The sequence below is a fragment of the Mus musculus genome, chromosome 4, assembly GCF_000001635.26.
Source record: "Mus musculus strain C57BL/6J chromosome 4, GRCm38.p6 C57BL/6J".
Lineage (NCBI taxonomy): Eukaryota > Metazoa > Chordata > Mammalia > Rodentia > Muridae > Mus > Mus musculus.
The window spans coordinates 135,529,980-135,557,069 of NC_000070.6; the positions used below are offsets into that span (position 1 = coordinate 135,529,980).

Genomic DNA, 27,090 nt, shown 5'->3' on the forward strand with positions numbered 1-27,090 from the left:
TAAGGTGGAGTCTTCCCTGCGCTGGGGAAGAGGCAGGAGTGGGGACACACCCAGGAGAGGTGCACTGATGGGGAACAGCTAGATCTGACCTTTGGCCCCTGGGCAGCGTGCACAGAGTTCCCGTACCTTCGTCTGTAGAGCGGAGTGGGTTTTAGCCATGCCTTACAGGATTGCTTTCAGAATTAAAAATTTGTCAGGCACACAGTAGGTGCAAAAGGTGACTTACTAGTGACACAAAGTTAAAAAGAAACAGCTGGGCAGGTTGGTGCATGCTTGTTATCCTAGCACTTTGGAGGCTGAGGCAGGAGGATTGAGAATTCAAGATCAGTCTGGGTTACTTAGCCAGACCCTGCTTCACCAAAGTAGGGGTGGGAGGCCGAGAGAGACAACCATGTGAATTTCTTATTGTTATTTGATGTGTACAGGTGTTTTGCCTGCATGTTTATCTGTGCACCATGTGTCTGCAGTACCCATAGGGGCCAGAAGAGGGCGACAGGACCTCTGGAACTGTAGCTATAGCTGGTTGTAAGCTGCCTTGTGGGTGCTGGGAACCTAACCCCAGCCCTCTGCAAGAACAAGTGCTCTTTGTCACTGAACCCTCTTTCCAGCCTCTCTCTCTACACCATTTCTAATGTTACTTTCATCTAAGAGACTCAAAGGTATTTGGGGCTTAAGAATTCCTCAAATGGCTGAAGAGCTTCTAGAACCAACTGCACCAAAGGTTGATCTTTTTACCATCAGAGGCGTCACCTCCTGTTTGAGCCTTTCTTGCAGGTCCAACCATTGGAAGGGTGACATCGGGGTCGGGGCTGAGTGTGTGGACACCTGAGCCCCTCCACAGAGCCAAGGCAGGTGTCAGGTCCATTGCTTGCCTGGGCTAGACACCCAGGCAACTGGTAGGAGGCTGGAAATATTGGGCATCATCTGGCCATCAGGCTGGGGCACAGGGCAGGAAGGCAGGACTCTGTCAAGTCAGATAGGAGCTGGAGAAGGGACTCGGGCTCATGTGGAAGTTTGCTCTGTGCTCCCATGTGGGATTCTGCAGGCTCCTTCCCAGGGGAGCAGGATGGCTAGTCCCTCTCTAAAGGTCAGAGACTCCTGCCTTCAGGCTGGCTTGAATTCCCTTTGCACACAAACTTTTCCTTAGTCTGTCGGGGGAACTGTTACAATAAAGGGCAGGCTCGTGGGCAGAGGATTGACCCCGATGGAACCTCCCTCCCCACTTTGCCTCATTGCTGAGCAGAGATGAGGACCTTCTCTGCTGTGGCTCCTAAGGCTGAATGCAAGCAGAACTTGGAAACAGTTCTTACTTTTCCCCCAGCTGACGCATAAAAGCCATGCATATTTATGGAGATCATGTGATATTTTGATGCATTACCTAATGTTCAAACTGGAAGAAGCGTCTGCCGCCTCAGACATCTGGCTCTCACTCATTACAGCTGAGATTACACTGTACCCTGCAGAAATAGGACATAGCTGCCATTTGGCATGGTGACTCAAACCCACAGCCCGCATCTGTAAGCTTCAGTGAGGAGGACCTACCCTTGAGCTCTCCGGAATGGCGGCCATAGGGCAGGTGCCACCCCAGAGGCTGCCGCTTGTGCCTGGTGTGCCGTGGCTGAGGAACGTGTTGTGGGTGCCTTCAGCTACCAAGCAGACTCAAAGCTAAGAGGACTTGTTGTGTGGGTTGTCTTAGGTTGTGAAGAGAGCTGGGTATACGCCTTTAATCCCAGCACACAGGAGGCTGAGGCAGGTGGATGTCTGAGTTTGAGGCCAGCCTGGCCTACACAAAGAGTTCTAGGACGGCCAGGGTGACACAGAGAAAGCCTGTCTTGAAAAGCAGATGTCAGTCAGCGCTTCCCTTCTTGAGTTGCTCAGCCCCCATCCTGGGGGTGTGACTCAGTGAAGGCAGGGCCAGGCAAGGTGAAGAAGCCCTTGGGATCAGAAAGGGGTCATTCTGGTGTCCTTGCTGCCTGGCGGGAGGTATCCCCAGAGACTCCTCTCTGACCACTTCCTGGAGTCTCTCTGAAGCCCCTAGCTTTGCACAGTATGCTGTCCTGTCAAGGGTAGCTCGAGAGAATCCAGCCCTTTGGGCAGGCTCCAGTTCAGTAATTATGCTAGGCCAATTACACCTGGGTCCACCTAGGGTTCCCTGGGGGATGGGGATTGCCATTCACTGTGGGGTGCATCTTCCCAGGCAGCTATCTGTCACTGCCCTACCCTGCAGAACAGATACTGCATTCCGCCCCAGAGGCAGTCGGCCTCCCTTTAATGTGGAGAAGAATTGTGGGAAATTGCTCCTTTATCCCTCCCAAACCTGGGAATCCCCGAGGCAGAGAACCTGTGTCTGGGAGTGTCCCAGGGGTCCTAGGTGCCTTCTACAAGTGACCTGCTGTGACCTTGAAGATATCCATTATCTCTAGGCCATTGACAAAGGGGGGTCCCTTGGAGACCGGAGGAGTGTGCTTAACCCTGCTGTGGCTCCTGGGAGAGTCTAATAGATGTTTTTATTCATTACTAAGCCATGAAACCCATCAAAGCCTGGTCACACTGCATTGCTGGCCATCCTGGGTGTGGCCTCTGAACCTCAGCGATTTCACAACTGCTCCTCAGCACCTGGAGCCAGCTGTGGGTACAGGGGTGGGGGTGGTGCTGGAGGGGGGGGATGTGCTGTCTGGATTCCATCACCTTCTTTGCACCCCTCCCTCAGGGTTTCAGACATAGGAAAAGAAGACAGTGCTTGCCTCCGCTCCCTGTCCCGCTAGCCTCTATCATTTCTGGGTGGTTCTCTTGTTTCTTACCATTCTCTCCCATCCCCCATCTCCTACACAGTGTGACATTAAAGGGAGCTCTCTCATTAATGACTTTTCAGTCACATTTGCCTCCCAGAAAGATCCAGAATAACACTGCTCCCATGCTGGGTCTTTGCCCATGTTCCTCCTTCCTGCAGAAACAGCATCCTTATTCACTCTGCTCCACTCTGTGGGTGATGGCAGTGTGAAACAGTTACAATACAAGCAGCAAGTTCCAGATTCCCAGCCCTGGGCCTTTCCACTCCAGCCTCCAGCCTTAAGGGGGAACGAGCTAGCAGGGTTCTGGAACGTTAGCAGAAATCTGCCAATTGTAGACCAGCAAATCCCTGCAAGGAAAGATAGGGCTTCCTCTTCCCTGGCTATGCAGACATCACAAGTGGCTCATCAAAGACTTGTCTCAACCAGGCTTCAGTACAGGCATCACTAGTGGCTCATCAAAGCCTCTTTTCGCTCAGGCATCAGTTCTCAGAGCTCCAGCCAGACTAAAGCAATTAATCACAGACAGCACATATTATCAATGCGACCTGCTTTTCCCAATGAGCTCAGCAACAGGCGTCTGGGACAGAAATGTGTCTGTGCTCTCGCTGCCCCAGGACCATAGTTTAAATACTACACCTCATTTAACCCAGGCAAGCCTGTGTGGTTTGGTTACCATTGTACAGGTGAGGAAACTGAGGCCCAGAGGTCCTGGGCTCATAAGCAACTGAGCTAGGATACCGCCCAAGGTGAACCGCCCCATAGACTCTTGGGGGGGGGGTCCCCTGGCATTGCCTGTGCTTTGTAGACACTCCTGTTTCCCCCATGAGGCTGCTGTGGTGACATCTTCCCATTTGGTCTTTTCCAAAGGAAAACTACACTCCTGAACTTTTCTGCCCACCCTCTGCCCCTGCCTCCGAAGCCACCCCTGCCTGGCCCTGGTCAGTATGAGATCGTGAACTACGAGGGACCCCCAAAGCACTTCATCTCCAGTGCATCGTTTGTGTCCAACACCAGCCGGTGGCCAATGAAGTCATCCAAACCAAACCTTCCCGGCCCAGGTCAGAGAACTGAGACCCCCAGTTCTTCCACAACAGTGTGTGATTCCGAGGCCATCAAATGCCACCAGTTTATGGGCTGTTTGCTAAAACAGGTTCCAAGGGTGAGATGGTTTGGCAGGTCACTGGCTCTCAGTTCGGAATACTAAAATGTTTTCTTTCTGAATGGAAAGGGGGCTTTCAGTTTAAAACCATGGCTGGGGTCATGCAAGGGTTCAGAGCTTCTGTGCAGTAGTGACTGTACTAGCTAAGGCGTGCACTTCACAGACCGCCCCTTCCCTCCCCTCTTGATCCCCTCCCCTCCTCTCTCCTTCCCTCTCCCCTTCCCTCCTTCGTGTGTGTGTGTGTGTGTGTGTGTGTGTGTGTGTGTGTGTGCACATGCACACACATACACATACATGCACTCTCATGCCATGACCTGTATGGATGTCAGAGGACAAGTTGTGGACCCCGGGGATTGGACTCAGGCTGTCAGGCTTGGCAGTGAGTGAGCATGGTCATCTCAAAAGCTTTCTCTTTTACTTTTTGGATACAAGGTCTCTCCCTGAAGTACACTGATTCTACTAGGCAGCTAGCCAGCGAGCTTCAGGGGCCTGCCTGTCTTCATAACACCAGGTTTAGGGTTACAGACCCATACCCGTGGCCCTGACTTTTCCCCAGGGCCCCGGGGAGCTAAGGTCAGGTCCTCAAGCTTCATCAGCTATCTTTACTGAGCCACTTTTGAGCCCAGATACTGTTTTTGATTTTTTAAAGAAATATATCTTTTTAAAATTTATTTATTCATTTAATGTATGAGTACACTGTTGCTATCTTCAGACACACCAGAAGAGGGCACCAGATCCCAGTACAGATGGTTGTGAGCCACCACGTTGTTGCTGGGAATTGAACTCAGGACCTCTGATGAGCAGTTGGTGCTCTTAACTGCTGAGCCATCTCTCCAGCGCCCCCCACCCCAGATATTGTTTTAGAAGGAAATGGTCACAGCATTTATAAAGTTCTCAGAAACCTTCTTACTCTTAAAGACTAAGACTAGAGAGTCTAGACTAGCCAAGGAATTTTAAAGACAGGTAAGGCCTGAAGGGTAAGCTGCCTACTGCTTGAGATATCTGTGGTGGGGTTGAGTCTCCAGGTGGGGTCCTGTCTTCGGGTTTCATTGCTGTGAAGAGACACCATGACCAAGGCAACTCTCATAAAGGACAACATTTAATTAGGACTGGCTTACAGTTTTAGAGGTTCAGCCCATTATCATCATGGTGGGAAGCATGGCAGCAGGCAGACAGACATGGTGTTGAAGAAACCAATAATTCTACATCTTGATCCAAAGGCAGCCAGGAGGAGGCTCCGAATCCACCATGGGCGGAGCTTGAGCATCGGAGACCTCAAAGCTGTCCTACACAGTGACACACTTCCTCCAATATGGCCACACCTGTTCCAGTAAGGCCACACCTCCTAATAGTGCCACTCCCTATGGCCAAGCATTGAAACATATGAAACTGTGGGGGACAAACCTATTTAAACCACCACAGGTCTCTTGCTGCTGTGTCTTGTTTGTTGTGGACACCAGAATTGGGCTGAAGGGGTGGCTCTCTGATGCCACCTGGCTCCTCCCTCCCTCCCCACGAGCTGAGGGTAGATCTCCCTGAGAGTTGGCATCCTAAGGGGTCCACTCCACCAAGATGGGACACCAAGAGCCATTGGCCCATGCCATGTGCACAGGGACTGGAAGGCAGAGCGAACACGGCAGCCACCTTGTCTTTCACGCTCGGCCTTTTGGTAAGCCCTGATGGGCAGCCCTGGAGGGCGTTTGGTCAGGACAGGAGAACAGCGTCTAACACAGGAATTCTGGAGGCCCAGGGATGGTTGGGGCTTCGTGTCGAGCTCTTTTGGGTCCTCTTGGAATGGTGTATGAGAAGGATGCACATGAAGGATTCCTGAAGCAGGGGCCCTAAGATATGGACCCTCCTCCTGCTGTGGTCCCCTCCATCACAGTATCCCAAGGGTAGGCTGGGAGGATGCACAACATGTCTGTGGTGGTGCCTCTGGCAGGCATAGGTCTGCCTGGACCCATGACCTCCCCTCTGTAGCTTCCTGAGAGGGCATGGAAGAGATTCTGGGACTGTGCCTCACAAGGTTTGTTTGCTAGAGAATGAAGCCCATTCTCTAAGTCCGTGAATGGGCATAGATTTCAGTTTTCCTGGGAACATTTGAACTAACACAAAACTCTACCAACTTAAACCCCCCTTCTTTAAGAGTACCAGTTGACTTGAAATGTCCATTTTACATCTTCTAGAAAGCGCTATTGTAAATAAAGTTGGTTCTGTTATGGAAGGATAGAGTTAAAAGAGTACCAGAAGCCACAGTCCAGAGGCCAGCTAAAAGCCCCGTCACAGGGCTCAGTAGGTCAAGTGCTTACTGTATAAGCATGAGGACCAGGCTCAGATCCCAGCACCCAGGCAAAAGCCAAAATCAATGTTGCACGCCTGAGACAACATGGAGCAGAAGTTTCGATGAGAGACCTTATCCCAAATAAATAAAAACTGGAGAGGGAGGCATAGAGGAAGACGTCCGAAGGTGACCTCTGTCCCTGCCCCTTCAAAATAAGAGCCAGGCAACACAAAACCAGTTGCTTCCTCTCCCTGTCCCTAGACACAGGCTGCAGGGCAGGAGCAGGGTGAGGGAGCCCTTCCCAGCTCTGATCCGCCCTTCGGGCCACCTCTGTCTCTTGATGCCATTTCCTTCTCTCTCTTCAGCCACGTACAAGCCAGAGATTCCAGGGAAGCAATCCTTCCTCTACAATGAAGACAACAAATGGGTCCCTGCGGTCTAGTGATGCCACAGGAGCAGAGGGAGAGAGAGGCTCAGCTCGCCAGACCCCCTGACCCTGCTCCTCAAGACATCTATCAACAGAACACCCAGCCCAGGGTCACATACTGTCTGGAGCTGCCTTCTGGAGACTGGCCACCCCTGCCCCTCCCATAGCCCCCCTCACCCACCCCAGCAGAGCTCTCTGGCTACCTCTGTGTCAGCCTCTAAGCTGGTTCTGATGATTCTCCTTCCCAGAGATCAGGACTTTTGGAGCACTGACTCTAATGTGGAGCCCCAGTCTCCTGCTAAGGCAGTCTGTGGTCAATTAGAAGCAAGTCAGCCAGGGTGCCGAGGCCCTGTCCTCCAGATTGTCCTTGTCTTCTGGGTGGCAGGAAGGCTCAGAGGTGCCTGCAGCAGAGGCACCTCTGCCCTCAGCTATGCCTTGTTATTACACAGCAAGAACATGGAAACTAGGCATGAATCACTCATCACACATCAGCAGGCTAGGCAGAGCCTCTAGCTGGAGCGAGAGGCATGGCGCCACTGTCCCCAGGGCATGGAGGACTTATGGGTCCCCTGCCTTCATGTTCTCACTTCCCAGTCACTTGCCTCTGCCCGGTCTCTGTCACCTTCCTGCCTTCCCACTCTGATTCTGGGTAGGGTAAGAATCAGTTACTAAGTTGGACGGTGTCCCTGAGAGATCATGGCTTGTGGGAGATCTGACCAAGAACGAAGATGAAATGTGCCTTCCCTTCCTGCTTCTCTCATCTCCTCCCACCCTCCCCTATCCCAGACACTGATAATGTCTGTCACTTTCCTAAATGACATCCTCATAGCCTCCCCTTCCCTCCTCTGGCCCCTGATTGCCTTCCAAAACACCTGCCTGGGCTTCTCTCCTCCCAAGGCCCCTTCCTTGACATTTTCTGAGAACTCTGCCTCCTGGGCTTCCCATCTGGACTGGCTGCCTGACTGGCTCTCTTCCTGGGGTGGGGGCGGGGGGCAGACATGAGCAAGGAGGAGGGAAGGGACGAAGAGACAGATTCAATTAAATGGAATTCTTGCTTCTCACAGAAGCCGGGTTCTTTGTGATCTTCAGATTCCCTCAAGCCAAAGCTTTGGAATGGCGAGGTAGCCTGGTCTACCCTGGGAAGCATAAAGGATTCTGATCATGGGCTCCCCTGCTCTGATCCTTGGCTGCTGTCTGTGGTCAGAACTCAGTTGGAATCAGGACTTCAAAGTCTACACCTTCAGGTCTTATGATGTGTGGGTGGGGTCGATCAGGTGTGAGCTGAGTCACACCTAACATGCTAGCATCCAGCACATTAATGGGTGTCAGAGCCCCAGGAGTTTTAAGAGTGTCTGTTTTCGACAAGGTATCTCCAAGGATGGCTGCAGTTGACTATAAATTTTATTAAAGAGGAGACTCTTGGGTGGGCTCTCTACTTCCATGTTAGAAGGTCTAGAAGACTGTTCAGAGCTGACATTCAGAACTTGAAGATGCCTGTGTGCCTGGCCACAGATTCTTGGCAACAGGGCTAGATCCAAAGTGAACTAGGATCAGGGGATCCCATCCCGGTCCCTCTGACCCAGACTTAGCACATGGAGTCCCCTGGTCCTGGGCATGCTGGGTGGAGGCTGGTGCAATGTACAGGAAGTTGCATCAGGCCTCTTCAGACACCGTGATGCTCCACCAAGTGATTATTGTCTCTCCAAGTAGACAAGGAAACAGGCCGCTCTGAGGGGGTGAGAGGGCGGGCTGCAAGAATTCACCATTGATACCAAGGCTGGGCCGAGGCTGGCCTGTGGTTGGGCTGAGGACCTAAGCTCACGTGGTCCATGTAACAGTTTTCAGAGACTCAGAAGAAGTCCTGGGCTGCTCAGGATTCTGTCCCAACCCTCAGACGGACGGTAGGCTCATCTAGGAGCAGAGAGAGGTTCCAACACCAAGATCATGCCAAACTTGAATCTCAAAGTTCTCATTTAATTGATTTGGGGCATGGGATTCAGATACTTTCACATCACTTGACAAGATTATCTGGCAGAGGTAACTTGCAAGAAGAGGGATGAATCTTGGCTCAGAGCGTGAGGGCGCGGTCCACCGCGGTGGGGACCATGGGGTGGTCAGGAGAGCTCAGGGTGTGTTAGCAGGGGTGAGCACAAGATGGCTAAGCTAAGGATGCTAAGGCTGGCACCAGAAGCAGAGAAGCAAACCATGGGAGGGTACCATCCACATTCAGGATGAGTCTTTAGTTCATGCCTCACAGGCTCAAATCTAGACATTGTTATTAAGTTCTGTGAGTGTGTGTGTGTGTATGTGTGTGTGTGTGTGTGTGTGTTTGGTTTTGATTTTTTTTTAATACAAGGCCTCCCTCTGTAGTCCAACTGTCCTGGAACTCCAGATCCTCTTGCCTTAACATCCCGAGTGCTGGGATTACAGCCATGCAGCCGCAGGCTGACCTATGAAGTCCTGTGTGGGATACATTGGGATACAGCTCGGCAGAACTGGGATGCACAGCTCTGCTCTCAAAGTGCTTCCCAAATAATGCACAGGCAAATCCCATGGGTATTGGGTTAGAATACAGACGTCATGGATCTGGGGCGGGGCCAGAGAGACTGCTCTTACACATGCCCCATGTGAAGTCAATGCTGCAAGCTTAGCGAGCCGTGCTGGGTCTGATACACACTCGGTTCTTCGGCTTGCGTCTTTCACGTGTTCATCCGACTCTTTGGTAATTCCCCCCTCCCCCACTTCCCGCTCCTCATTCCTTTCTCCCCACACTTCTCCTGTGCTGGCTAACTTGACCCAGGCAAAAGGCATTTGAGAGATAGGGACCTCAACTGAGGAAATGCCTGCATTAAAAAAAAAAAAAAAAAGTCAGGCCGTGGGCAAGCCTGCAGGGCATTTTCATAATTTGTGATTGATGTGAGAAGGTCCAGCCCAGTGTGGGTGCTGCCATCCCTGGGCTGGTTGTCCTGAGTTCTATAAGAGAGCAAGTCGAGCAAACCGTGGAGAGCAAGCCAGTAAGCAGCATCCCTCCATGGCCTCTGCAACAGCTCCTGTCTCCAGTTACCTGCAGACAGGTAGTGTTCTGCCCACTGGCAACAGCTGCCCTCTGAGAGTGAAAGCTATAGAAACTCCTGTTCTTCCCGGCTTCTCATTTCAGGGAGTGAATTATTCTTGCCATTGGCAAGCTGACCTCCCCTGACTTTCTTGAAGAGGAGAGACAATCTTTTCAAAGCTGGTTAGAGTGCTGTCCTTGGGGACCAAGTGACTTTTGTCCCCTCAGCTCTGTTTTGGTGTCTTGCTGGAGGCGTAATACAGAATGCAGAAGCTTCCAGTACACGTCCTATGCCCCACAGCAGGTGTGTTCCAAAGCTGCCGAGCCTGCTGTGTGCAGGTGGAAGCCACAGAGACCCAACGGCATCAGTGCCTCTTTGGAACAGTGCCCCTCAGCATTGATTACACACTATGATCACCTAGGGAACTTCAAAACGTGCCATTGCCTGGGCCTTCATCCAGGACGCTAATTTAGAGGCAAGGGCAGGGTAGAGGCTGCCAGATAATTCCAATACACCAGTGAGGCTAGCAGCAGCCCCTTGGCCTGCCGGGATTTCCTCGTTGCTCTGGGTTACAGAAACGGTTACAGGACGTTAGGAGTCGTGGATGTGCCTGGCACTGTCAGCTGCTTTGTTCTCCTGTCACGTCACCTTCACGTGTGACTCTGCTCTGATGCATAGTGTGGTGTCCCAGCAGCAGGGAGGCATGACTGGGAGATGCAACCCTGGTGCTGCAGTGTCCCTTGAGCAGGTCACAGCAACCATGATGAAGCACGAGGAAGCATTAGTCATGCAGAGTCTGTCTTTAGACTCGAGATTTTGTTCATTGTGGATCTTCGGCCTTAATGTTCAAAGGGTCTCAGATTGGGATTGGTTGTGTGCGCTCACCCTCCTAGTGCTATGGATAATGAGTTTAAGATGAGCTTGAACCACACAGAGAGACCCTATCTAATAATAAAAACGAAACAGTAACTATCTCCCCAGTGTGTTAAACTATTCCCTAAGTGCAGTGCTGAGTCCTTTGGCATCCTGTCCTTGTCGCCGCCTGAGGCCAGCTCCTCCCGTGGGTAGCCTGCCTCCCAGTGCCGATTGTGGTATTTGACCATGGATTCTGTTGGAATTGGGAGTTCTTAAAAAATGTATCTTGGAGCCAGGCGTGGTGGCACACGCCTTTAATCCCAACACTCAGGAGGCAGAGGCAGGTGGATTTCTGAGGTCGAGGCCAGCCTGGTCTACAAAGTGAGTTCCAGGACAGCCAGGGCTACACAGAGAAACCCTGTCTTGGAAAGCCAAAACAAACAAACAAACAAACAAAAAAAAAAGTATCTTGGTTCTTAAACTTTAAAAACAAACCAAGAAACAAAAGTATACAAACGTGTAACAAAGACACACATTCAGGCAAAACACCCATACGCATAAAACTGTAAAAAGTCTTGTTTAGTCAGAAGAAATCCCAATTCATGGGAAGCAGAGCTTCTGGGACAAAAGGCAGGGCTGCTGACCCCTCCCACAGCCTGGATCTTTGAGACTCGATGGAGAGCCCAAGGCTCTGAGGGACACGGAGGCCAGTGAGGACCACACTACATTTTATTGGTAAGGAAGTGGAGTAGATACAACTGTGGAAAGGAAGAAAAGAAGGAAGGGAGGGGGGAGGGAGGGAGTCAGGAAGGCTGTTCTAGGAGAGGATATAAGACTTAGTTTGAAGTTACCCCCTGCCCCAGAGGCCTAGACACTGGCACATGACTCTACAAGTTACCAATCTGATGTTACTGCTGTACAGTTGGGAAGTGATGTGTAGCTGCCTTTGGGTAGCAGTTCGAGTTGAATCCAGAGAAAGTGTTAGCCTGAGAAGTAGGGGCAGAGTTGGCCCAGGTCTTGGTGGCATGGGTCCCAGCTTTGGGCTCTGTCCACTGGCCTAGCTTTGAGGGACTTGTCACAGAGGTGGTGAATCTTCCCGGGCCTTGCTCTCTGCATGGAGGAGCCTCGTCATGACTCTTGTGAGACCACATGTGGATTCTATGGCCTGGCAGGGTAAATATGCCATGCCCATTGTCAGCCTTCATGTACAGGACATGAAGCCCTTGGGACAAGCCACAGTGAAGGGAGAAAGAGGAAGGGCCTCTCCAACCGGAGCCTCTCTTCTGGGTCTTTGAGACTCACTGGAGTCTCACAGAAGGAAGAAGCGCATGAAAACCGGGGAAGTGTGCATGGGTAGGCTTTTATTACTAAACCCTATGATATACAAAATGCATAATCGAATAACAGCTAAAAAAATAGTTCAAGAAATATGAAATACATATTTTTGAAATGATAAAAATGTAACATGGACATACAAAATGTTGCATATATGTACATAATATATACTTACATATATATATATATAATCACATAATGAAAACTGTAAATAAGAAATGTGTACAACAGTAGGTGGCAAGGGTATTTGTTCCTGTCAGCTCGATGATGGTGACTTACATCTTGTGCCGAGGAAGTCAATAAGAAAGTTTCCTCTCCAAGGGCCTCACAAAGGCATCTGCTGTGAAAGTCACGAGTTTTCAAGTTATTTGGCCAAAGTGTGAGAACTCTCTGGTCTGAAGTTGGTAGAAAGGAAACAGTGAACGTCAGAACCGATCGAGACAGCGGGTGTAGCCCTGCAGAGAAGGTGGTGTGACCCCCGTCCCCTGTAAGGGCCTCTGCAGCGGGACTTAGAAGAGAAAGCAGGCAGTTGGGTCTGTGTTGCTCAGACTCTCCGGTGGGCTGGGTGCTTTCAGGAAGCTCTGGAGTGAGTTCGAGCCTGGGTGGGACATTTAGATCCTGGAACCTTCTTGGTCTCTCCCTGGCTTGGACATCACCGAGTTGGTTGCTTGCGAGACCTCTTTCCCAAAGAAAGGCATTTCAAGTAACAGCTGACACAGAAGAGGTTGTACGTGGCTTGAGCCGGGCCCCGGGTGTGGGACGCTTGAGGCCGGGCCCTCATAGCTCCTTCAGGATGATCTGGATCTTGCCGTCCAGCTCACCCATGTCCAGCAGGAAGGCCACGTGGTTGCTGTAGTGTTGGATGATGTTGTTGTCCATGTTAACCAGGATGCTGGAAGAGAGAGGAGGGAGACATGGTTACTATGCGTCCAGGCCAGCTGTCATGACCCTCTGAGCAACAAGCTTGATAGCAATGCTACAGGCCACTTCTGTAGCTTTCTGTGACCCTCAAGACCAGGCTGTAAGATGAGGAATTCCAGTGGTCAAGTTTCAGCTCGGAACCCAGCCTGCCAGCCATGCCATGCTGGTGCCTGCTGGTGGATGGCTTCCCTTCTGCTGGGCTGAATGTGGATGCTTCTGAGTGACTAACATGAAACTCTGGGAGAGATGCTATGTTCTCAGTCATTAGACTGGGGGCTCGGACTGTAAACTCAAGTTCAGGAGGTGTAGTAATCTGGGTTTCACAGAAAGCTACACTGAGCCACTCAGGTGTGTTGGCCTGAGCCAGAGACAGGGGCCATACAACACCCCTCTCAATTGATTCCTGTCAAGCTGAAATCTCAAGGGGATTATATAACAGACTGGAAGGATGGAGCCTCCACCCTCAAGTCAGGGACTTGAAGCTCAAGAAGCATGAACTCCATGGCTATGGGCTCTGAAAGGGTCAAAGTCATAGTTTATATCAAGAGTACCCTGTAAGAGCTGCCTCCCTGATAAAAAGTCACCCAGAGGTCACCTGAGCTGTGCTTTGTCTCCCTGCTAATCTTCTGAGCAGGTGATAGAATTGGGCATATACATTCAACCATTTATCCATCTCTCTGTTCATCTATTCATCATCTGTCTGTCCATCCATCCATCTATCCATCTGTCCATCCACCTATCTGCCCATTTACCCATCCATCCATCCATTTGTCCATCCGTCCATCCATCCATCTGTCCATCCATCCACCTACCCATCCATCTCCCCATCTCTTTCCTCCATCCTCCCTCCATATATCCATTTATCTCTGATCTTTCAGTCTTTGCTGGACACTTTCATGTGCAGGACATTGCTCCTGCACACAAATTAATTGGACCTGAATTCTGTCCTCCAGAATTTCATCCAGAAAGGAAGACTGGGTTCTTAACAACCATGCCATGCCAGGCAATAGAATGGAGAAGCTACGATTCAAAGACACAAAGCTATTCTTTTGTAGCCACGGTTAGTAGATGGCAGAGCTCAGGTTTTAATCTAGACCTTTGTATTTCTATGATATCACTTTTCAGGATAGGGAAAAGAGCCACAAAATCCTATAAATACAAGTTAGTGGGAGTCAGAAGGAAGCCAAAAATCTATGTTCAGGCAAGAGCTCAGTAGATGCTTGCTTTTGTAAGGACTCTGGGAAGGGTGGCAGGGACAGTAGTGAACCTGAGAAGCCCACTGGGCTATTTCTGTCATCTGTCAGCACCAGCTGGCAGCGCCTTCTTTTGGGGAAAAGGTTGGAGGTGGGGCTCCCAGAGTCTGGGGGCTGGCAGGACCCTGCATTCCCAGGTGATCATTATCTTGGGGGCTGAAGGCTGGAGATACACTAGAGAGCAGGGCTGGGTGGGGAGGAGAGAAGGTGTGTGCTCTGGAAACTTCAGGGTTGAATTGTCTGTTTCCTAGCATGGCATTCATCAGCCTCAGCGTACTGGGCTGTGTAAGCGCACCTCCAGGGCAGTGGTGTGAAGATGGATCCTCCAGTAAGAGGTCAGTGACAACTGGGTCCCCAGCCAGTGGCAGGCACTTGTCAACAGTTATTGTTATTTCTTAGCTTCCAACCCCTCTGCCTGTATTGAGTTAACCCCCCTGGCCCACTGCCAGCAAAAACAGTGTGTTGGTTAATCTTTCAAGCACTCTATGATGCTTGTAAAATTGATTTTATCTACCTTGGTCTGGAGGACTTGGGGGGAGGAGACCTGTGAGAATAAAGTAGGCTTTGGGTTAGAATATCCACCTTTCTCTGATGTGGACATATATTTGAATGAACTCATATATGGAAATATGGTCTTTCATATTTCTTATCTTTGAGCTGAAGTTCTCATGGCTGTGGAGTTCATGTGCTCCACAGTGCTGAGTGAACAATATGTGCATATTTCTTAGAGGTCAGAGGAACAAGGAGGAGAGGTGAGATCAAGCCGTGTGTGTGTGGGGGGGGGGGGTGCACTTTAGGTCACCGAGAATCTCTTTTGCTAGTCTCTAACTCAGGACCGCTACTTTGAACCTCAGCTTCAAAGGGGGGCGGGGGGATCCTGCCGAGCTCAAGGGCAGCCGGGATGATGCCAGGAATTACTGGGGACAGTATCTGGCCCGAGGGAAGAACTTCCGTGATGGAAGTCATGACAATTACAGTTTGAGCAGCTGCCTGGATTGATGGGAAGGCCTCCCGGCAAAGGAGCCAGGAGCTAGAACGCTGAGCCTCACAGCTCATCAACTTCCCAACTTACACAGACTATCCCTGGTCCCTCAGGGGAACCCTGCACAGGAGGGGCAGAAAGCAGGGCACATGGGTGTGGCGCTAAAGGAGAAGTGGGGCTGGGCTTGTCTGGGCAAAGCAGACGAGAAGCAGTCTTACTCCAGACAGAGGGTGAGCCCCTGTATGAAACCGAAACTTGATGGGATGGCGGAGAGGAGAGGGAGGAGGCTGGTGGGAGGGGAGAGACCCCACACACCGACAAAACCCTCTAGATTCTCATGCAACCCAAACCAAATGGGTCCTTTTCTACACTCCAGCCTTTTGCCTGGGAGGCTAGCTGGGAGCCACAGAGGAAGGACAAGGGGGCGGGGCTTGGAGGAAGCCAGGCATTCTCAATGGGAGAATGTGCCGACCACCGGGCGGGTCATGCTCAAGTGCAGCTGGAGTTAGACTGTCTATTGGGGTGCAGCTGTGCTCCCCACAGAGCAGCGGGAGGACTAGCAGGTCCTGGAGAGTATGGCCTGCTTCTCTCCTGCCTGCTGTAGCCTGGAGGGGGAAGAGAACCTTGGAGTTTCTTTTGATTGGGCTCTTCAACCTAATCCCCAATCAAATTCCCACCTAGGCTCCTGGCAGCCACCCCTTCCTGTCACCCTCTGCCTGGGGAGGCTCCTCTGGGCCTCCTTACCTCTGGTGCCTTGCTCACTGCTCCTGCACCCACCCCTGCTTATTGCCTCCGAGCCTCAGTTTTCCTGCATGTAAAATGTGGGTGTGTGTGCCAGTGTGATTCCAAGGGTTAAATGAGATAGACTCAGTCTGATGTCTGTAACAGGAGTCGGGTGAATGGAGGTTGCTACAATGAACATAATAAGAGAAGAACTTTGGTCTCCAGTGTTTTGGGGACTTGAACTTGGGTCTTCTGATGAGCGAGCCGCACTCCCCCCTCTATGCCAGGAGGGTCACTTGTGAGAAGACCCTTGCACCTCCTCCTACTCTCACCCAGGTTTCTGCAGGTGGAGAGGTGACCATGACCTTGGCCTGACTTGGGGACTCTCCACCCTCACTGAGCATGCTCTCTGTAACTCCGCCAAGGCCAAGCCCAGCCTTGGTAGCTCTGAGTAGCCCCTGGAGGACTGAAGTGGCACTTACCCTCGCTTGCATTTCTTGTAGACTTTGCAAATATTCTCCTCGGGGAGGCCGTACTTCTCAGAGATCTGGAAGGAAACGGTAAGGTTTCACTGCCTGTGGCCCAAACTGGATTTATACATACTTTATACTACTGCCTTTTACTTGGTGGCTATAAAAGTAATAAATAGCGGGAAAACAAAGAGAATTACAATGATCCTATTTCCCTGGGGAGAACACCACTGTCACCTGGGCACCTTCCCCTCTGTGTGCTGTGCATGCGTACATACGCATAAATTTACATCACCCGTAGGGGGTTTGATATTATTTTGAATTGTCTTATGATAAGCCAAATCACAAGAAACCCTTAGCAAACTGCATTTTAGTGTCTATAAAATATCTAGTTGAGCATCTACCATTTCCTTTGGTTCTCACCTAGGGTCTGACCTTTGGATCTGTGTTTAAGGACTGATTTTTCACTGGCTGGTGACCTCATGCAGACTCTTTGTGGGGACAGCAAGAATGCCTCCCCCGCCCCCCGCCAGAGGACTGCTGAGAGAATTAAATGATTGGCTGATGATGTCATATGTTCACGCCAGCTCCTGCCATGTACCAAAGCCCCCATGAGTGTCACTGTCACTGTCTTGGGAGCAATGGGCGTGCTCCAGAACCTGCTTTTAGGTGGGGTACCCCGCATGTCCCTCTCCTGAGCAGGAGTTCATAATTGCAGCTGATGGGGTTGGCCCATGGAGCGCCAAGTGCCCAAGCCTGGCTCAGAGCCTAAAGGCCCATTAGGTCCACATGAGAGCTTCCTCTATAGGTGAGGCAGCTGTGGCTCTAAGCTTGGCTGAGCAGCCTGCCTGAACCAAGACAAGTGGTCCCTGCCCACACTAGAGTTGCCTAACTTGTCATTGTTGTTGTTGTTGTTGTTTGAGACAGGATCTCTCTCTATCACCCTGGCTGTTCTGAAACTTACTATGTAGACCAAGCTGGCCTTGAACTTACAGAGATGTGCCTGTACCTGCCTCTGGAATGCTGGGGTTAAAGGTGTGTGCCACCATACTGGGGGAGTTGTAGAACAGTGTTCCTGTGCCTCTCTTAGTTTCACTTTTGGACAATGAAAAGAACTTGGGAAGGACCAGGTCTGGCCCACTGTCAGCTCTCAGTCAAATACTGGTGCCCAGTGGAGCAGGCAGCTTTAAAGCTTCAGTTAAGCCCAGGTGGTCCCCTCTGGGCGGTTGAGAATGAGGAAGAGTTCGGTGTCCTGGGTAATTTTCACAGAGATCCCTCCTAGCTAGAAATGTCCCTAGACTTTCTTCTAACGGCACTGTAATCAGAAGCTGCCAGGGCTCTGTGAAGAGCGGCAAGCTCTGCTTCCAGGGAAGCAGAGAAGCCAAGAGTGGGTGCCGTCGAAGCTAATGTGCTGTGCCGTTCAGCCCAAAGATTCTATCTGCTTTCAAGTGACATTAATGACTTTTTGTGAGCCCAACTTCCTGGGGCTGATGCCAAGCAGGCCGGCAATATGTTATAAGAGCAGGACAGCCCGGAGGGCAGGAAACTTGGGCTTGACTGGCACTTACGCCACCTTTGCCAGTCCCTGGCCTCTCAGAGCGAGGCGATGCCCAGTCAATAAAGGGAAGAGGCAGTCACGCACACGGCAGACAGAACAAAACGCTTGGCCCGTGGGTCTCCATTAAGCAGGTCGTCAAGGCTGCCAAGGATCTCCCAGCTACAGGGGCTCAGCTGTCCAATGAGGTTTCACCTTCAAGTCCAAAGCCCCCGGTGACCCTCAACTTGCCCAGGCTGGGCTGTACTCAGGTGACTGGGGGTTGGGGAAGGTCTCCTGGTCCAGATACAGTCCCACCCTCGCCCTCAGCCACCCTAGAGTCCTGCAATCCCAAGGAATGAGGCCACCCTGGGAGGAAAAAAAAAATGAGCGTCTCTGGGGCCTGGCCTTTTTGTGGAGGGCTTTTTCACTCCCATTAAAACAGAAACAGGTTTGCAAAGCCAACAAAAGCCCTGGGCTGTCAGACAGATTAAGGAGGATTTATGGTGTGAGTGACTCTCAGGGTGGAGCAGGGTTCTGACAGGGTGATAAGATCGCAAGGCACACCCCCTAGCAGGGCCCTGGCCCCCCTGTGGGGTGGGAAGAGCAGACCACCGGAGCCCTCCTGTGGGAAATGAGGCCCCTTACCGCATTCCTCAGGCCCTTCAGGTCCGGGGTCTTCAACATGAGCGCGTCAAACACCTCCTCTGTCTCCCTCCTCACATACAACAGAACTGAAAACCAAGAACGGAGGATGTTGAGCACGGGGGTGGGGGTGGGTGGGAGGTAGGGGTCTGGGCGGGGGATGGAGAAGGCTCTCAAAAGGCATGCAAGGGTGTGCTCGCATCCAGTCCTTTCCAAACTGCCCTGCTTTGCCGGAGTTTGAATCTTGGGTCTGGCTCCATTATGTGGCAGTCAGTGACCTTGAAAAGGTCATTTTAGCTCCATTGGCATTACTGTGTGTGTGCATTGGGGTCCTTGCCACCTACTTCAGAGCTGCTGCTGAAATCAGGAGCAGTGTCTGGGAACCCCCGAGTGCATTTGCTAAGCTTGGTTCCTGACTTACTGGAGGCCTTGGATTTTCTAAGGTCATCTAAGCCTCCAGGGCTTCTGTTCCCCATCCCCCACCCTCCTTCCCGTCGCAGGCTTAAGAAGGTCAAAGCCAGACGACCAGACATAGAAGTCCATCCAACTCTTAACTACTTAGAGAACCAAAGGCCTTTTCCAACCCAATAAGCTTGTCACCCGTGCTAGCTGCCTTGGGAGAGCCATGTCCAAACAGGGTCAAAGCCACAGATGTCCTTCTATCTCTGTGACATCTGTCTGAGCTCTGGAGTGTTCTCAGTCATCCCCAAATCTTGGCCTAAACACTCTCCAAGGCCTTGGGTGGGGGGACTTCAGGAAAGTCATGGGGTGGGTGGGGGCTTCTGAGAAGGCTCTGGGGGGCTTTGATGGACTCTGAGACTCTGTGTACCTCTCTGAAGGTCATCTTCCTTGGCTTGTTTAGAAGGAAGAGGCTCAAACTCCTCAGCAAAGGGTGAGCAGGTTCGCTTCAGAGGCAGCCTGTAGGGCAGCAGAGAGGGGCGGGTGAGGACAGCTGCCCCCACAACCCACCCCAGGTCCCTTAGGGCAGAGCAGGAACCAGGAAAGGCTAACAGCGTGTTAGGGTAGAGGTGAAGTCCTAAGATTGAATACAGGTCTAACTGGGTCAGACCCCAGCCCTGCCACATGCTGGCAGCATGCCAGGCTGAGTTCCTTAACCTCAAATGACACATTAGAGAAGCCGGCCATGGGGAGAGCTGTCATGCTATAGGAGGTGGCACAAGGCGTGCGTGGCCTTAATCAAAGTGAACTGTTAGCACTGCCCACATTATGTCTTCTAAAAGAAGTGAGCCAGGGATGGGTAGAGCCTTGGGAGGAGTGGGGACCGTGGGGCCTAGAGCAAGCCAGCTCTGGTTCAGTCCTGTCCCTGTGACTTAGTAGCTGGAGAATATGAATGAGCTCTGTCACTCATGGTGAGAGAATTTGGAGAAAAGCTCCTTATGAAAAACATACATGGCTGTTTATAGGGAGAAATGGATTCCAGCAGACGGCTTGCATGCAAAGCCAAGCCAGTTACGGCCACACACTCACGCCGTCCCGCCCTTCTGCCTCACCCTCTATAAACATTCGGGGGTCCCCCCAGGGTTGCTGGGACAGAGGCTCTGACCGGCAGAGGGAGGGGCACGGGTGACTGTGGCCTCTGAAGGGGACGCGCTGGGGAGAGGGATGTCCAGCATAGCTCTGGTTTGTGCTCCCCCAAATCTGTATCCCCATCTCGGAGGCTTTTCTTTGCCTTTAGTTTTTTTACAAGCAGGTGTCTCACCAGAGATTTGCCAACTTTCCATGTAAGGGAAGCCCATAAAAACCCAGGTGGTTTCAATGTAAAGGGAGGACCCAGGCCTGGCTCCAGGGAGCAGGGGAAAGACAGGAGGCAACGTGAGGGGTACAGAATTAAGAAAGGACAGGACCCCTGGCTGCTGTTCCTGTACCTGTCAGAGCTGCTGTGTCCTGCTGAGGGGACAACCTGCAACAGAGAGAATAGACATTTCTGGTCAGGGACAAGAGCGGCCTAGGAAGGAAGGGGGTGGGTATTACGCTAGAGTCCCCTGTGTTCTGCACTGAGGGCTCCCTAAGTGAGTTGGGGTGAACCGTCCAGATCAGGCTGCTGTACTGGGGACTCAGGGACACAACCGAACTGCTGCAGTATTGCTGGCAGGCTGGTGACCCAGCAGCAAGCCCAGAGGAGGCGGGGAGCTGCAGCTACTGGGCCTGCTGCTGGGGACCAGTGATCATGGGAAGATGGAGCTGAAGCTACGCCCCTGAGCACACTGCATGCCTGGCGCTACTGCTGCTGCGCTGCCCGTTGGGTGTCCCCGTGTGGTCCCGTGGGGTGAGCACTCAGGGCCAGAGAGGGCAGGAGATGGCTCAGGGCCATCCTGTGCTCTCTTCCCCACTGGGTACAGACACTGGTTTCCCACAGAATAGCTGTCTACCCAGTTGGGGACACTAAGTGAACATCTTCCTTCCTGGGGCCTCAGGCTATAACAGGATCAATATAGAAAGGCCAATACTACTGCCCAGGCTGCTTCCAGGAGAGCAGAAAGGATGGGATATGCTTCTGGGCATGTCTGAGCTACTTTGTGCTGGCGGCTGTATCCAGCCCTGTGATGTACCTCCTAAGTCAGACACCAAGGACTTAATCAGGCACCATGGCCTGGACTTCAAACGCTCCTGAGGAGCCTGGGGGCTGGGCCTTCAAGTCAAGAAAGATAGTGATGGAAGCAGAGCAGAGTGAAGCCGGCTCTTGACCTTGTCTGGCCAAGGGAACACATTGGATGGGCATGCTAGTGGGAGGGAACATAGCTCAGTCAAGGCCTCGCTCGTGCCTCCAGGCTGCAGGTGCTCTGGGTTAGCATCCCTGGCTGGGGAGACAGGCGGAGCAGCCAATGAGTGGCCAAGGGCACCTGGATCCTGATCGAGGCTTCAGAGTGGGTTCACATTCTGGCCATGGGATTTTAGGAGTGTGCCTCTATCCAACCCTTAGACCCAGTATTGGTGACTCATAGAGGTGCAGAAAGGGTCAAGGTGCTGTAGGGTTGCTGGGCTCTCATATCTGTTCCCCGGGACCAGCTGCCCAGCCTGGGTGTGGCCTCAACTCACATCTTTCATGTGAGCCCAAAGAGTTTGATGGATGGAGAATCCATTTCTCTTTTCCTCATGACTGGTCCCCGAGGCTATATACCCACATGGTCAGTGGTCATTTTTAAACGCCTTGCTGTTCAACAGAAGCAATTTTCTTTCTGCTTTTCAATAGCAGGTCCAGGAAACACCCTAATACCATCACGGCAGTAGTATGTGAAACCCCCAGCAGTGTGGTTAGACGGGCCCTATCTGGACCCAGGGCCCGCCTGGTCCCTCTCCCACCTGCCCTCTCCTCACCCCTCCTGGGCGCTGTAGGCTGGAAAAATGCAGATTGGGGATAAACAACACAGGCTGGGTCTCCAGGTCAGTTTCTGGCCGCAAGTATGTGGTCTCATTGCCCCTGAAGCCTGACAGCAGGCAGCCCTTGATTCCTGCTAAAACAAAAGAAGCCACTGAGCCCCAAAGTCCCTTCACACAACCCCCTGACCATCTTCTCTGTCTTCCTTCCCTTTGGCCTACCCTACCTGGCCCCCTGTCCACTGTTTACTGACCATTGTTACTGGAGTCTGGGCACTTGACCTTCCTTCGAAACTGCTTCCGTTCATCATCGCGCATCTTCCTCTCAGCTCCCTGCAAAGAGAGGTGGTGCTCACCAGGGGCCAGGGGAGGGGCTTGCCATGTCCACAGCTGCTACTTTGCATCTTGAATATGGGCCAGGCCACAGGGAAAGTGGGAAATGGGCGAGTCCCGGCCTAAGGCCCAGCTTCCCTGAAGTGGGCTCAGGTCTTGAGAGAGATGAAGAAGGAAGCTTATGGAGATGGAGCCGGAGGGAACGGAGGGAAGTGGGGGGGGGGGGGAGATGAGCAGGAATGAGGAGGACCAGGGGAGACAATGGAGCCATAGAGCCCGATTTACAGACCCTGCAGAAGGGTGCAGAAATACAGATGCAGAGATGGATACTGAGAGGAGCTGGGACGAGCACACAGAGGAATTGACAGACAGGGACTGGCTTCCCAGAGAAGCAAGTAGTGTCTCCTGCTCTTCCAAACACACACACACACACACACACACACACACACACACACACCTTATCACAGAAGATCTTGATCTGGCAGACAGCACGGTGTACCAGGCGCTCAGTGCCTGCTCCACAGTCATAGGTGTCAATTTGCAAGTTCAGGGGGACACCCTTCACTCCCTTCTGCGAGGAGAAGTCTGTGCTCAGACAGTTGACACCGATAAACACCTAGGGACAGAGCAGGGAGCCAGATAAGTGGTCTACTCAGATCTCAGAGTTCAGTGACTACCCTTCAGCCATCTTGGGCCCCGAGGACAGGCATCACTACCTGCCTCCCTTTCACAGATGGGAAGGGGTGCAGCTGGAGCCAGGCTGGTGTCCCCCCTGTAGCTCACTGGGGTCACCCCACCCTGGGAGGGCACTAAGGATTTTTGGGGGACTGTAGGTCTGAAGGTTGATTTCTCTTCAGTTTAAAGCATGATGGGGGACACAGCTTCCCTGCTGATCCAGGCACACAGGAGGTGACACTTCACGCTAAGGACCAATTACAGCCAGCATAGGATCCCAGTTCTTGCCTTTCAATAGTCCTGTGCCGTTAGTGGCCAGCGGCTACCCAGGTAATCTCTATTCTACAGCCTCGCAGGCTCAGCTGAGACAGGATGGCTGCAGCCCATTCCCTAGGGGTCAGGGCATGAGCTTGGACCTGGACCTCCTAATCTGCCGTGGGAAATCTGCCAGCTTGCAGCTTGGTTAGATGCTTTGGGCTTCTGCAGACCCCGTTTGTTTTATCTGCAGATGAGGACGGGTAAACGATCCCGTGGGGCTAGGAGAGTTCACACTTCTTGTCAGTCAGAGATGCCGGGGATTCTAGTGAAGATTTGGTTCCAAGTCTACAGACAGCCTGCGTTTTCTCAAAAGCCAGCCTGGGGTCTGTCTAAGCCCTGGCAGGCTCAGGGTCAGACTCTACTGCCCCAGTCTGGGCTTGGTCTCTGGAACATTTTCCCCTTAGAAACAATCTTGACCTGAACAGTGGGGGTGGGATTCAGGGGGAGCATCTTTACAACTCCCCCCCCTGGTCACAGGCTTTGTGGGAGCTCTGCTCACACGACCCAGGTATGATACCACCGGCTCACAGCTAGTACTGAGACCCAGGCCTGAGGGCATGAAGGCCGTGAGAAAAATCCCCACCGAAACCCACCTCTCCCTTCCCATGAAACTCTCCCACATCCCTGGCCCACCCCTCCCTTCCCAAGAGACTCTCCCACCTCCCTTGACTGGCAGGCTCCTCCTCTAGCCCCTAGCTCTGTTTGAATAACAACCATGCCAGCTGGGCCTGTCATCCCCCCCCCCCCATATCTTCTCTATGTCCCACCAGGGGAGGCAGGGGTCCACAGATGCCTTTGGGATGAGAGGTCCCAGGCTCAGTGGGTGTGGTGAACCTGTTCAGGGTGTAGAGGGACTGACTGGAGAGAGGTCACCCAGCTCCTGAGGGCCAAGCTGGTGCTATTTCCACAACACAGAGAAGCCATAAGTGCTCAGCTGGTGATGGGCTCAGGCACCTGGCTAGGGAGAATCCTCAGGGTTCAAACCGCCATGAAGGAAGCCAGTGGGGCTCCCTCTCCTTGGCTTCTCCCTCGACCAACCCCATGGCCTTGTTCTAGCCTCTTAGACATGGCAATAGGAGCTCACCACTGCTCGAAGCATCTAAGAAACCAGTGCCAAGGTTCAAGCCCTCCCCTGCTACTTCTGAGCCCGTGTCAGCACGCAATCGGGAACTTTGAGCCCCTCCCTTCCTGTGAGGCTCAGTTATCTGAAGAACAGGGATGCTGACATCTGCCAGTCACCCCATCCCTATGACAACCAGTCATTTGGGCAATAGTTAAACACAGTGGCATGGCTTCTGAGGGGACAGGTTGGGTGCAACCCAGCTTGTCAGCCCAGAGCCTGTGTCTCTGTCGCCTATGAATACCACCACCTGGACACCACCACCCTTGGGCCCCTCAAGCCTTTCCCAGGCACAACAGCCCCACCCAAGCCCACACTGACCTTGGCTTCCTCGTTGACATTCCACACAAAGGACAGCGCGTTATAGGCCACCTCTTCAATGTGCTGGACCGTGTTGAAGTTTTCCTTACAGTCAGCTGGAAGTGTAGGAGACCAGAGGGTCAGCGCGAAAGAGACTGGGGCACTGTGGGAAGGAGCTATGAACCACACCTCACCCCAGGCAAGGACATGCATGCTGACCCCCAAGCTGTGGTTCAGAGCTTAGCCTGGGAGTGTGACAGACGGTCTCTGAGGTAATTCAGCGAGGACCACATAGCAAGGGATGTATGGTGAGGCAGCAGGTGTAGGGACAGGGATCCTGGCAGCTGTCGTCAATACAATACTGATAAGGGGCGAGCCTCAGTCAATGCCCCCAACCCTCTGAATAGTCAGTCTATATAAGAGAAAAGCGTAGCTTAGAGAGGTTGGGTTTCTCACCCAAAGTCACACAGCAAATGAAAGGTGGAGCAAGGAGCACACTATTTGGCTCTTAAGCCCAGTCTCCTAATTGCTCCGTTGTCCAACAAGTCTTTGACCAGTCCCAACCTGCGTACAGCCAAGCCGCTGGCCACCTGACATTTGACAGCTGGATAAACTGAGGTACAGGGAGGGGAGGGGACATAAGTCATAAAGGTACACAGGAAAGGATGGAGCCAGGTTTGGGCTGGATGTCTAGCTGGTTGGGGTGGTTCAGGGACAAGATGGCCCAGGAACACATCCCCTCTCCTCCTCCTGCTTTTTTTTTTTTTTTTTGGTTTTCCGAGACAGGGTTTCTCTGTGTAGCCCTAGCTGTCCTGGAACTCTGTAGACCAGGCTGGCCTCGAACTCAGAAATCCACCTGCCTCTGTCTCCCAAGTGCTGGGATTAAAGGCGTGCGCCACCACCGCCCGGCTTTCCTGCTTGCTTCTTTTTTAAGACAGGGCCTTGTGTAGCCCAGGCTGGCTTTGAATTCTGTGTACTCAAGATGACCTAACGGATGCCCCAGCCTTTACCTCCCACGTGCAGGAATTACAAGTCTGTGCCACCATGCCAGTTTTACGAAGGGCTGGGGACACAACCCAGGGCTTCCTGCATCTGACTCTGTCATCTGTCCTCCGAGTTCGGTTCCATGCTGAATCCCATGGCAGCCTACATCCTGGGGCCCATTCACTGGCACTGCCAGGGCTCCACGCCCCGCCTATCCCAGAGCACAGCAGGAAAGATGGCTGCTGTTTCCATCAGCAGAAGTGATCTTCTGCCCTGAGCCCTACTGGGTTTGATCTGGGGTAGGAGAGGCACGGGGTTCTCTCTTACCTACGTCGATGACGCGCTGCTTGGCGGTGGGCTGCCGGGAATGCCAGTGCCTCCAGAAACGCAGCTGCTCCACGGGGACCTTGTCATTATCGAACACGACCATCACCACGCTCTGTAAGTACAAGGTCATGTCACCCTGGTCTGGAGGCCCAGGCCCCAGGCTCCCTCCCAGAGCATGGCCCAGCTGCCCCACCTTACACTCCCCTCCTGCTCCCCCCTCTCAATTGACAAGCGTTCCCCAGCAAAGCTCACCAGTGACATCCTCCCCAAACTGTCCCACATACCTTGACTTTGCTGGAGGACAGAGCGAGGCCTTTCCCTCCTGCTGGGGTGCGTAGGGTGACGGGGTAGAACTGACCCTTGTTGAGGTAGGCCATGGGTGACTCCCCTGCTTTGATGTGAATGGCTTTGGGGGAGCCCAGGGTGTATTCAAAGTCACTGTGGGGAGCGAGAGGGTGGTGAGACAGGCTATGGGTGGAGGTGTCCTGGGAGCATGGGGGAGGGGTCTGGGTGTGAGGTGGGCTTGCTGGGTGACCTAAGTCAATCTCCTGACCAGGGATGGTCTCTGTTGACACATGTTGTAACTGAACAAAGGAGTCTAAAGGAAACCAGGGAGATCCAGGGTAAGGACAAAGCCATGGGTGGTAGTGATGGAGGGGGAGGCTTAAGACAATTGAACCTCAGTTTTACGTTTTTGGAGAGACTAGGAGGGTTGAGAGATGATCTTACTACATAGCCCAGACAGGCTAGGAACTCAGTATTTAGTCCAGGCTGGCCTCAGACTCACTACAAAGTCCATGCTGACCTCAAACTCATCGCGTTTCTGCCTCTCAAGGACTGAGCTCACAGGTATGTGTGTCTCTAACAGGGTGCTGAGCCCACAGCCCGAGTCACCACCCAGGAACAGGCTGTGGATTCTGCTGTGTTCTTGGGGAGCTGAGTCACCACCCAGGAACAGGCTGTGGATTCTGATGTGTTCTTGGGGGGCTGTAGGGCTCTGTCTTCAGCCGCCTGCCCAGATGGTCTAGGAAACCAAGTTACCTCTTGAGGCCTGGATAATCCTCTGGGCATGGGGGGTCCGGGGATGTCTTCAGAATATCAGGGAAGAGCAGAGACTGTAGAGAAACGCAAGCACAGGAGAATAAGTGGCCATGTTCAGGCTGCAGGGGCTCGGCCCAGGGCTGCACACACAGCCGCGTGACTGTGCAGTGCAAATTTGGATGGCTGTACACGGCAGCCCTGCCTCAGGTCTAGAACTTTCTCCCAT

The 27,090-nt window shown here is 52.5% G+C and overlaps 2 protein-coding genes across 12 annotated transcripts in view; one reads left to right on the top strand and one right to left on the bottom strand.

Moving 5' to 3' along the window:
* Positions 1 to 7,824, top strand: part of Stpg1 (sperm tail PG rich repeat containing 1) — a 43,134-nt gene extending 35,310 nt beyond the window's left edge. For 9 of the 10 annotated variants that reach the window (XM_011250357.3, XM_017320458.2, XM_006539289.4 and 6 more), the window contains 2 exons: positions 3,660 to 3,850; positions 6,598 to 7,720. In XM_011250357.3, the coding sequence (XP_011248659.1) occupies positions 3,660 to 3,850; positions 6,598 to 6,674 (268 nt within the window). In that variant the 3' untranslated portion in view covers positions 6,675 to 7,720. Of the gene's footprint in view, positions 1 to 3,659; positions 3,851 to 6,597 lie in introns of all 10 variants that reach the window. The other variant, NM_030189.3, reaches the window with a different exon arrangement.
* Positions 7,825 to 11,907: 4,083 nt separating this feature from the next.
* The window catches only part of Grhl3 (grainyhead like transcription factor 3), a 31,746-nt gene continuing 16,563 nt past the window's right edge, over positions 11,908 to 27,090 (bottom strand). Inside the window, exons 5-16 of one of the 2 annotated variants that reach the window (XM_006538760.3) lie at positions 26,865 to 26,938; positions 26,108 to 26,261; positions 25,824 to 25,935; positions 24,534 to 24,628; positions 22,557 to 22,715; positions 22,021 to 22,099; positions 21,767 to 21,900; positions 20,317 to 20,351; positions 19,260 to 19,348; positions 18,434 to 18,519; positions 16,264 to 16,328; positions 11,908 to 12,794 (exon numbers count right to left, since the gene is read on the bottom strand). In XM_006538760.3, the coding sequence (XP_006538823.1) occupies positions 12,680 to 12,794; positions 16,264 to 16,328; positions 18,434 to 18,519; positions 19,260 to 19,348; positions 20,317 to 20,351; positions 21,767 to 21,900; positions 22,021 to 22,099; positions 22,557 to 22,715; positions 24,534 to 24,628; positions 25,824 to 25,935; positions 26,108 to 26,261; positions 26,865 to 26,938 (1,197 nt within the window). In that variant the 3' untranslated portion in view covers positions 11,908 to 12,679. Of the gene's footprint in view, positions 12,795 to 16,263; positions 16,329 to 18,433; positions 18,520 to 19,259; positions 19,349 to 20,316; positions 20,352 to 21,766; positions 21,904 to 22,020; positions 22,100 to 22,556; positions 22,716 to 24,533; positions 24,629 to 25,823; positions 25,936 to 26,107; positions 26,262 to 26,864; positions 26,939 to 27,090 lie in introns of both variants that reach the window. The other variant, NM_001013756.2, reaches the window with a different exon arrangement.